Consider the following 11,508-nt stretch of genomic DNA (forward strand, 5'->3'; position numbering starts at 1 on the left):
GCTAAAAAGTGAAAGATTAAAAAAAGACATAAGTCCACTGTTCCCATCTTGATGTATTTTTTTCCATTCTTTGCCCCCCCCCTTTTTTTTTTTGCTGTAAAAAAGTTCATACTTAGTTTTTAAATAAAAATGTTTATTTTGGATAAATCAATATGTTTTAGTATAGGGGTCCTAAAACGAAGGCTTCTGGAGACATGCCAGGTAAATATTTGCTCATAAATAGCGGCTGGATTGATGGTCTGGAGCTCTAAGACATGTTGATAAGTGTTTTCTTTTTTTGAGAATTTAAGTGTTTTCTTTAAACGTGAAACAACTTTTTTGTTTTACTTTAATTAGAACGGAAGGAACGAGAGCAACTGACAGGATGAAGAAACTTTTCCAGAAATTCCTGCACCCAAATACCCAGCAGGCCCTGTTCCCCCAAGATAAATTCCCAGGCGCGCAAAAACACCAACGTTTGCGCATGCGCACTAAAACAGTCCAGTCGCCCCACCCGCCGCGCGCTGGCTCCGCCCCGACCTCTCTCTCCTACCCCGGTTCCGGGGGAACTGTGTCACCGCGACGCTGGGCCGACTTTCTTCCTTCCGTCGTCCATTGCTTTCTTCTGCGCGATGGCATCCGGGTTGGTGAGGCTGCTGTTATGGAGGCCTCGCTGCCTCCTGGCACCGGCCATACCTGCTCTCGCCCCGCCGATTCGGGGAGTGAAGAAGGCATTCCGCGCCGCCTTCCGCTTCCAGAAGGAGTTAGAGCGGTGGCGCCTGCTTCGGTGCCCGCCGCCGCCCGTGCGCCGGTAGGAGCCACCTCGGGACGGGGTAGGGGTGGCGGCTGGGGACCCTGGCCTCCCCTCCCCGCAGCTTCGGCCCGGCGGCGGGAAGGATTGCTCATTGCTAGTGCGCTCCAGGCTTGACCCTAGTTGTGCGATAGGGACACCCGCGGACGTGGACGCGTGGCCGAGGCAAAGGGAATGATGGATTTCTGCTAAGGGGTTGGGCGCGTGGCTGCCCCCGACGCTTTCGGAACTCCCATTTAGAATCCGAAAGTTGTGGGAAAGTTGTGAGAAATGAGGCCGGCTGGAGGGTAATCTTTATCTGGGCTTGGGTGTTGTAGCCCCTGCTTTGTGATGATGCCTGCGAATTCTTTGGGTACGGACAAGAGGGAAGAACGCACTCTACAGTATTGCGATTTAGGGCAAGAAAAAATTACACAATCACAAGTCCACTGACCAGTGAAAAAGGAAAACGGTTTGGCTTTAGGTTTCTGCCGAAATTAATCTTGTTCCAGTAGTAGAAAATCTGGTAGGAATAGACGCAGATCTTTATAGCTTCAAAAAAGACCCTACTATGCATGAGGTTTTGCACCTTTTTCTCTTTAATAATGTGTCTTTGACATGTAGTTGTGGCTATACAGGTTGATGCACCTCTTTTATGACTCCATTTATGGTGGTTTGATTTCCATACTGTTGCTATTACAACCGATGAAACAGTGTACATCTGTTAGTTACATCGATGTAACAGCTTTGAAGTTATTACTGTTTTGGAAATTTAGTATGAAAATTTGTTAGGTACTTTAAGGTTGCCCTCCAAAAAAAAAGGTTGATCCGGTTTATACACCTACTAGGAGGTGTATACGTGTTCATAGTCCTGTATACTTTCAACACAAAATTAAGTTCTTTATAAAAAGAAAAAATAATGCTTCTTCTTAATTCACATTTGATTATTGTGAGGTTAGTCACTTTAAGCTTTTATAATTGGAAGAAACTTTATAGATTGTGTAGATTATATACATCGTGTGACTTACAACCCATATCTTTATACTTTGCTGCACTTTTTTACTTAAAAGAGTTTTATTTTCGATTTATTGTCTTTATTTTTAAAAAGACCTATTAATAATTCTTGAGAATGATTATGAACTTTTAACCTATTTGTAATATTGATACTAGATTATTTAATTGCTAATTTAAATGGTTGTTTTCAAAACTTAAAATAGTAAAATACAAGATAAATATAATACACTTACTGTTTATGGGTTGACCCTATGAAATTATAATTTGTATTTCATATCTAAGTATGAAGCGTAGTCCCATTTAGAGCAGAAGTAAAGAACCTAAAAGTTAGGATAATGACTTAGTCTCTGATGTTGAAGAACCACTTTGATGTGGCATTTGACTCAAAGGGAAAATTAATCTGGCAAAGAACCACAAGTAATCATGTGACATAAGTTTTAATTTTCAGAAAATCAGAGTCTGGAATTTAAATGAAACTCAGTATTTTTAAATCTCCTTTATATAATTAATAAAATTGCATCACAATGAAAAATGTTTGCATCATAGTAACATCTTGTTGTTCTCTTTACCATCTATCTTCTGTTTTACATTTTCAGTTCAGAGAAGCCCAACTGGGATTACCATGCTGAAATGCAAGCATTTGGCCATCGGTTACAGGAAACCTTTTCCTTAGATCTTCTCAAAACTGCATTTGTTAATAGCTGCTATATTAAAAGTGAGGAGGCCAAACGCCAAAAACTTGGAATAGAGAAAGAAGCTGTTCTTCTGAACCTTAAAGATAATCAAGAACTATCTGAACAAGGGACATCTTTTTCACAAACTTGCCTTACACAATTTTTTGAGGACGCATTCTCAGACTTACCCACTGAAGGCGTTAAAAGTCTAGTTGACTTTCTCACCAGTGAGGAAGTTGTGTGTCATGTAGCTAGAAACTTGGCAGTGGAGCAGTTAACGTTGAGTGCAGAATTCCCAGTCCCCCCAGCTGTGTTAAGGCAGACTTTCTTTGCAGTGATCGGAGTCCTGTTACAGAGCAGCGGACCTGAGAGGACTGCACTTTTCATCAGGGTAGGTGATTGTTAATTGCACACGCTGGGACATGCTTGAGGTAGACAGAAAGAAAATTTTCTTTTTGTACTTAATGTCCTTGCTCTGTGACCTTGGCAGGTGACGTGTGAGTTTTTCTCCCTGCCCAAACTGAGAAAGAGCTAAAGCTTTTTTGTGGTGGTGTCTTAATTATTACAGTTGTCTCTTACTGAGGACAGCCTCAGAGGTGAATACTAAATTCTGGGTTGTGAGTTTGTAAGCACTGCAAGCCATGTCTTTAGCTTTATATCCTCAGGTACAAGGGTAGTGCCTACATGGTAGATGCTCAGTAGATGTTTAGTGAATGAATGAGTCCAAAGAACACTATTGGAGGGGCTAGTATGGTTAGGGAGCTCCATGCTTAAGTACTAGCTGCTGTTCTGTTCTTCTAAAGTGACAAAATCTTGGATTTCTGAGTCCCTATGATGTATACCTAACTCCTTGTTAGCCAGTAGCTTGGCTAATTAAAATACTTAATAAATAATTGGTAGGACTTAACTCCACTGTCCTTTTAGAATTGTTAACTGGGAGAAGTTTCATCCTTTGCTTTTGGATGAAAACATGAGTTTTTGGTCTTTCTTACATAATGCATAGTCCAGGCAATCACTTCAGTTCACAAAAACAGTCTTGATTCAGACCTTTGAACCTCAGGTGTTTTAAACCAGCGTCCCTTACTGTTGGAATCTGTTTATTTAGTTTTGACACTGAGTTTGATCATTTTGATCAAGAAGAATACCTGTATTGACCAACACTCAGACTTCGTTCATAGATGAGACCTGTCTTCCTCCTTCCCCAACCAGGGCTTATAATAGGTAGACTACCTGTTTGCCTTTGGGAAGCAGGTATGTTAGGTGACACCTCTGGAGTGGGAGCTGAGGGAAAGAAGGGAAGCAGAAGATATCTACTTGATGTCTGTAAACTGGTTTAGTGCTTTCTGAGCCTGATCAGTGTTTAAAACAGACTCTAGTGAGCATTTTGTTCCCTGCTGGAACCTTGTAACCAGGTTCCTTTACATGGGTGTTGGCTGTCAGCTTCTAGTTTCCTGGGTGGGATTCCTTTCAAAATGACATCCCTTCTGTGAGTTCCACGTCTGGCCTTAAGGATTTGTATACCTCTGATATCAGGTGCAGACTTCCACCCCACCACTGCAGGCAGCTTCTGCCAGCCTGTTGAGCAGGCGTGTGTGTTGGCTGCCAGTTGACTGAACATCGCTTGCCTCAGATTCAGAAGCCAGTGGACCCTTTGAAGCCCTCTAGGCTTAAGGTGAAAAGGGAAGCCTCTCCTTCCCCTTCCTCCCCCTGCAATTAAATAGCTTTTCCTAAAGAAATTCTGACAAAATCTTCCCTTGATTTCCATCCTCTCCCTATCACTATAGCTTATGTAGAGGCCAGAACTGCCTAGTTTTCGGTCACCTTTTTGAAATTTTCACAGGGTAGTCATGAGACCATTTTGGAAATACTTTTTTACCATATTTTAGTGCCTCTGTTGACAGTTCCAATTGTAGATCCTAGTAGAGTCAGATAATTCAGATAGCCATTTCTAAGTCAAGAGCTTTGATATCTCCCATAGTAGAACTGACTGCATTGGTGGTATAGTGGTGAGTGTAGCTGCCTTCCATAGTAAAACTGACAGGTTTGAATTGTCTTATTTCATTCATTTGTCCACCTGATATTTATCGTCTGCTGTGTGCTGGGCACTGTGCTGAGCACTGAAGCCCGAGCTTATAGCGTTTGATCCTCGCCTTCAGGGTCCTACTCACAGCTCATTAGACAGGTAGAGTGGAATGTGGGCGGTGCTCCCACTTATTGTACGGAGGAGAGGGAGCTCTGGAGGCAACAGCTAACTCTAGCAGGGCTGGGGAAGCTTTACGGAACTGACACCTGCCGCAAGAAGGTCATTCCAGGAAGAAACCTTGAGGATGAGCTTCTGCTCTAGGAACTACAAGTAATTTTGTGTGGTCAGATCATTTTGTATCTGGGGAAATGATGGGAGATGGGTCTGGACCTTTTAGAGCCAGTGTGGGGAAGATCTTTTGAAACTGTGCATCAGTATTACCATCACTGAGAATGTGCTAGAAATGCAGACTTTCAGGCAACACCTCGGACTGCTAATGAGAATCCCTGGGAGTATGGCCTAGGAATCTGTTTTAACTAGGTCTCCAGCAGATCCTTAAGCACCCCAGAATTTGAACAGCACTATTTTTAGCCATGCTGAGGAGTCTGTATTTGATGGTCTAGTAAAGGCTAATGTGGAGACAGCTGGAGAAGCTCTAGGTAGGAGATCTTCATGATCAAATGTGCATTTACTTGTTTATTTTGATTTACAGTATTTCAGGTGTGCAATATAGTGATTCAATATTTTTATAGATTGTATTCCACTTAAACTTATTATAAAATATTGACTATATTCCCTGTGCCGTACAATATATCCTTGTGGTTTATTTATTTTATACATAGTAGTTCTTACCTCTTAATCCTGTTAAATTTTTAAATTTCTATAAAAAATGTACTTTGAATTATGGTCCTTATTTTCTTTATACTAATTTAAATGTATCAGTTGCATTTTTTATATGCAGGACTTCTTAATTACTCAAATGACTGGAAAGGAACTCTTTGAGATTTGGAAGATAATAAATCCCATGGGGCTGCTGGTAGAAGAATTGAAGAAAAGGAACATTTCAGCTCCCGAATCTAGGCTTACTAGGCAGTCTGGAAGCACCACAGCTTTGCCTGTGTATTTTGTTGGCTTATACTGGTTAGTAAAATTTTAATCTTAACTTCATAATATTGATCAGAAGCCTTAAAAACTGACTTTTCACAATTTCTTATTATAACCTCTAATTGCATTGAAAGATTTTTTAAAAATCTCATTCCCACGGTTATCTAGTCACTACGTCCTTTCCTGCATAGTAGCTTTTGTTAACCAACTATTCACTGTAGAATTTCATGGAGTATCTGCTAATATAAATATTTCTGTAAAAAAATTTTGACTCATAAGTATTACAGATTTAACCGCAATCCACACTTGTAACAGCTTCAATTGAGCCTAGAACTGGGAAAGAAAAGAAACTAAACGTTGTCCACCAAAAATGTATAATTCACCCATGCTGAGAACATTTTTGGTTTCTTAGTAACAGTTGACCTGCCTCAAATTGATTTCAGGTGGATTGAAATGTTAACTGTAAACTGTGAATATCTAAGGTAACTAACTAAAATTTAGGTAAATATTTTTCTGATCTTTATGTGATGTAGGACTTTATAGGTATGAAAGCAATGGAAGACATCACAAAGGAGAAAATTGATAATGTTTTAAGAAGTTTTTTCTTTAGTTTTAATTGAAGTGCAAAGCAAAATGAGATACTCTTGCTTATCACATTGGCAAGCTTTAAACACGTCCTTTATCAGCAGTTCATACACTGCTGGTAGAAAGAAAAAAAAGCACAATATTTCTGTTACTTCTGGTGAATATTGTTGCCAAAATTAGATCAGGCAAAACTGATTTGTGCACTTTGTTTTATGGTGCACCATGTAATTTTAGGCTACTGTTGGGTTTTTTTCCTAGTGATAAAAAGTTGATTGCAGAAGGACCTGGGGAGACAGTGATGGTTGCAGCAGAAGAAGCTGCTCGAGTGGCACTTAGGAAACTCTACGGGTTCACCGAGAATCGCCGGCCCTGGGACTATTCCAAGCCCAAAGAACATGTGAGAGCAGAAAAGACCGTCACTGCCAGCTAGCCAGCCAGAGATGTGGCAGCCTGCAATTTGTAAGCAAAACAGCAAGACAAATGTCAAAAGACCTCCAAAGCTGGACATTTTTTAAATTGTAAGGAAATATATCTTATTCTTCATACTGAGTTCCTAAAATTAAACAAGTATTGGTATTTATCAGGTCACTTTTCTTTTTAATCATTTTTGTTTTGTCAAAAGTCTTTTTTGTTATTTTTCTGATAAATTTTAACTAAAGTTCTTGATTTTATTACTGTAAATATTTAACTTGTACAGTTAGGTGTATTTTATTCCCTTCTAGCTTTGAAGTATCATAATTTGAATATATGTTTTATGTGAAGTTTGCTGTAATGCCAATAAAAAAGTTACTCTTTAAGTGTTTCATTGTAGCTTAATTTGCTATACCCAGGTTAGTGAACTCTGCCTTCCTAGTATGACTTTAGCTAAAAAGTAATGTTATAACTCTTAACCTTTAGAAATGTAAGGGGCTGATTATAATAATTAGGCATTTACATGAACTCTAGATTCTGTCTAGGTTTAAAATTCTGTATACTAATTAATTTCATAGTTATTCAACATCTATAAAACAGATGAATGGCAGGGGACGTACGTTTTATGCTTTTAAAATAAAACAAATCAAAAGCAGCTTAAAATGTTGAAGCTAATGGAAAAATAGGGTACATATTTATCAATTAGTATTCCATAAACATCATCATACCTACCATGTACCAAGCACTCTTCTAAGTATTTTATTATAACACGTATAATTCAGTAGAGGACAAATCTTAAGAGTGTGTCCTTCTGGTTCTTTAATCCTTTGTGTTCAAGTCAGTAATCCTTCTGCAAATTCCCTTTGATTGATTTCTTTTCAACTTTTTGGCAACAGTAATAATTTTTAGTTTCAATCTGCCAGTAGTCACTCCCAGAGGTTAACAAGAAAAGTGGGAGTTGAGAATAGAAAAGTGGTAAAATGTTTAAACTGACAGCACTTTTGCCATGAAATCTTTTTTATAAGGGAAGATGAAGGATCTTTGAAACTCCTTTCCTGAGACTGGTTAGGAAAGTGGACTTAATGTTATATGTAAGAGGGCTCACAGCTATGACAGCTAACACAGAGACTGCATTTGGAGGGAAGTTTGAGAATGACCTAGTTGGCAGAATTAGTAGGCTAAATATAAACTATTTCACCTTTCTTTTGAGAGTAACTGCAACTCCTAATAATTCAACACAGGGATAGAGGACCAAATCCAGTAGTAAAATGCTACTTTTATGCGTATCATCCATGTCAAGTAAACCTGACTTGATAAGCATCTCATTGACACCATAGGAGGAAAGAGATTATAGAAAGTTTCTGGGACGCAAAAGATGGTACATGTCCTCCAACCACTTAGTCATCCAGCATGTGCAAAATGTCAGATTCTAGCTAGAGCCGTGTTCTAATTTTATTTTAGTTGAATATTTTTTTGAAAAGTCTGGAGAACTCAGTTGCAAACTCAGTAAAATCCTTTTTTTTCCCCCATAAATTTGTGCTGATATTTCTCCTGTTGAGGGCAGTTTGTAGGACCTTAATCTACAAGGTTGGAGGGGAACCATCCTCAGGTTTTCAAGCTTCTGAACTTGAATGCTTTTAGATTAACATGTGGAGCAAATCTAGCTGTAGTTCATGAAAACTGCTTTGCCAGACATCCAAATCCCTTGAAAAAGAATGATTTCAACACAATTCTAAAGTCTTGGAACCTAAATTAAGTTACACCTTTTAAAAGCACCCATTAAAACATGATGGACTAGAACACTGAAAACAAATAATATGCTTTTGCACTTCTGTGTGAAATAGCTTGAAACTTGGAACCAACCTGGACAATTACTTAATTTGCTGTATGAGAATAAATATTGCATAAGTTTGATGTGTGGGCAAGAGGAACATGTGGGTCTGAGGGTGTTGCCAAAGGGGGTTTGTACCCAAGAGCATTCAGTGACCATTCGGAGAACTCCTGTTTGACTAAAGTCTAATCCACGTTGAGAAAACAGTCGTTATGACCATAGGAAGTTGGTGGGATATAAAAGCACTGATGCTTAACCTTGGCAGCAGAGAAAGACATTTAAAGTCATTTGCTGTGAAATTCTGACACTCTTTCCCACCCTCCAGTTTCCTAAGCCCAAAATACAATTGCTCCAAAAAGATTCCTTAGCCAAAAATGTTAAGATTGATATCTACAGACTCAATTATACAAGGCTTATTCTTTTTAGTTCATATTATGTTTTTATTATATGCATATGTAAAATAGGGCATATTATTCTCAAAAGTGTTTTATATGGCCATGAGAAAGTATTACTAGAAACTAATAAGCTATTATCCCAAGTAAGAATGGAACAAATGCGGCTTTTTGTGTTCAGCATGTGTTAGATTTTGGCCACGAGGTGGTGCTCTAACCCTACTTGCAGTGAAGTAATATATAAAGTGCTATTATGGGGAACACCATTTTCTCCCTATACAGGAAAGATTGATTATATTTGATTACAGTGAAACATGACTTTTCTAGGCCCCTTACAGCTATAATACTTTATGACTATTTCTGCAGAAGCTATTTTACCTCTCCCCTCAGGACCTAAAGTTAAGAGTTTCATGTATGAACAATTCATTTCTGATGCCAAGGTATGGATGTTTGAGCTCATTTATCTTTACTGGAAAGAGGGAGAATTGCAGGGCTGCCATGGATAAAACTTTGAAAAGACTTTTTTTTCCTCTTCTCTTTTTATGATGGCAGAAAATGCACTGCAGAGGCAAGGGAATCTCACTGTCCATCTTGACACTTCATAAAACCAGATGTGGACATTCTTCTCATGGGGGGGTGGTCCAGCTCACAGCTTTCCCCAGCTGAGGGTGGCCCCATGCTGCCCACGTCTGCATCCTTAAGCCCACTTTTTCTCTTCCCCTCAGCAGATCCCTGGTCTTCTCTCAGTTAGTAAAGCCCTCCACCATTGTTGCTAGGCCCTAGAGCTATGGTTCGCAACTTTGGTTGACTATCAGAGCACTTGAAAGCCACAGTTCTCTCTGTAGGATACCAAGACTGATGGCTAGATTGAATCGCATCTTGCAAACAGAGAACAATTTTTCCAGGAGAAAATTCATGCAGTCAAAAATAATCACAAGCACACACACTCCTGAAAAAAGAAAGCTGTCTTGGCATCAGTAGTGTCTGCTTTCCACTCAACGCTCATTTGCTCCTATTCAATTATCCAGCTGCCTGTTAGTGCTCACCGATACCAGAAGACTAAGGGTTTTAAAAAAATTTTCTTAGAGAAAATGATTGAGAAAATTAAATACATTAGCTTATTCCCCCTTCAACTGAGGAAGAACCCCATTAATTTGATGATTCACAGAACACCGTTTTACCATACCTGTTGTACATTAAAATTGCACAGTGAACTAGTGTGTTTGTTTTAATGAGTTTTGCAGGAGAGATGAGTAATGAGGTCATTGTCAGCTAGAGAAGGACATTTCTAGTCAGAGGAGGAAGGGTTTACCTGACTTTCTGATAACTCTTCCTCTACGTAAATTATTGATATCAGCGCCTCCACAGCAAGAAAACGTGTCAGCAAGGGCCAGGAGATACTTACCAGCAGACGTTACATACAGTCAAAAATTAGCTGACCATCCACAGATGAACTTGGCAATGGTGACCATTAGTTAGGCCCCAGACAACCTGCCACTAGGACTCAGGTTTTGGTCCTGGGATTGATTTTTATCTAGAAAGGACAAGCACAAAAGTCTGCCACCCTTCCCTTTACCTTTGGTAGCTGGGATTTTAAACTGCAGACGAAGGAGGTATAATATTAAGGAATTAAAAAACTCATTTCCATTTTACTACCTCATATACCACAATTTAATCTGCAAACAACATACCTGATACCGTGTAGAGCAGTGGTTTCTCATTTAGCAAATTTTTCCTTTAAATCACAACATCTGCATCCTTTTTTCTTCAAGGTTTGGAAGAGGGTCAAAGGGGCAGTTTGGAGAATCTTGAAAGAAACAGGGCTTTGGAGCCAGGGGTGGTGTCCACTCTTTGGCCACCCGAAGTGGACTCTTGGTAGGACACAGTGTCTTTCAGCATTCACGGGAGGTCAAGGACACAGAGGTTCTCCAGCAGCTCACCCAAAGCTCAGCTCTACCAGGCAGTCACCACCGACCACATTTACTCTGCCGGCTCTGAGCAAATCCCTGCCCTTCCTCCTTCAGTTTCTTAGGTCCCTTAATGTGGAGCACATGTGTCCTTCAGTTTTTTATTTTCAGGAAAACAAAGAGCTGCGGGTACAAAAGCCACTCCCTTGTGTCTTTCTGTAAAGTTCTCTTACGATTGGCATTTTTTTCAGGTCACCTGTCATCATTTCCTTTTTAGAACAAAGACTCAAAGGCCAACAAGACATAGCGCTTTCAACTTATTTGGGTCAGTGCCTACTCTTTGTTTTCATTGTGTCTCAGGCAGAATTGTAAGTCCCAGCACTTCCCTGGTGGTCCAGTGGGTAAGACTCTGCACTCCCGATGCAGGGGGCCCGGGTTCGATCCCTGGTTGGGAAACTAGATCCCGAATCCATGCCACAACTAAAAGTTCGCATGCTGCAACTTAAGAAGCCTGTGTGCCACAACTAAGACCTGGTGCAGCCAAAATAAGTAAATAAATAAAAATAAATTTTAAAAAAATAATTGAAAGTCCCCATCTCATTAAGTGTCAGAGGAGGGAGTTTACTGGCTGTTGTCTTCAGCTTTTCCAGAGGTCTACCACTTTGTTACTTTAGGGAAATTGCAGCCTGTCTCCTGTCCGAGCTCAGTACGACATCTAATCCACGTGTAGATTGTTTGCTCAAATATCTACATAGCAAATAAAGATTCTGACACCCAATTCCAGTGTGTGTGGGTTTT

At 39.8% G+C, this 11,508-nt stretch overlaps 1 protein-coding gene across 1 annotated transcript; it reads left to right on the forward strand.

The window, feature by feature from the left end:
• Positions 1–548: 548 nt before the first annotated feature.
• Positions 549–6,968, forward strand: MRPL44 (mitochondrial ribosomal protein L44). Its single transcript, XM_007459340.1, has 4 exons — positions 549–790; positions 2,380–2,848; positions 5,442–5,620; positions 6,428–6,968. Exons 1-4 carry the CDS (start codon positions 612–614, stop codon positions 6,597–6,599), a joined length of 999 nt encoding a protein of 332 aa, XP_007459402.1. The 5' UTR covers positions 549–611; the 3' UTR covers positions 6,600–6,968.
• The last annotated feature ends 4,540 nt before the right edge of the window (positions 6,969–11,508 follow it).

The sequence above is a fragment of the Lipotes vexillifer genome, unplaced genomic scaffold, assembly GCF_000442215.2.
Source record: "Lipotes vexillifer unplaced genomic scaffold, Lipotes_vexillifer_v1.1 scaffold517, whole genome shotgun sequence".
NCBI classification, from domain to species: domain Eukaryota; kingdom Metazoa; phylum Chordata; class Mammalia; order Artiodactyla; family Lipotidae; genus Lipotes; species Lipotes vexillifer.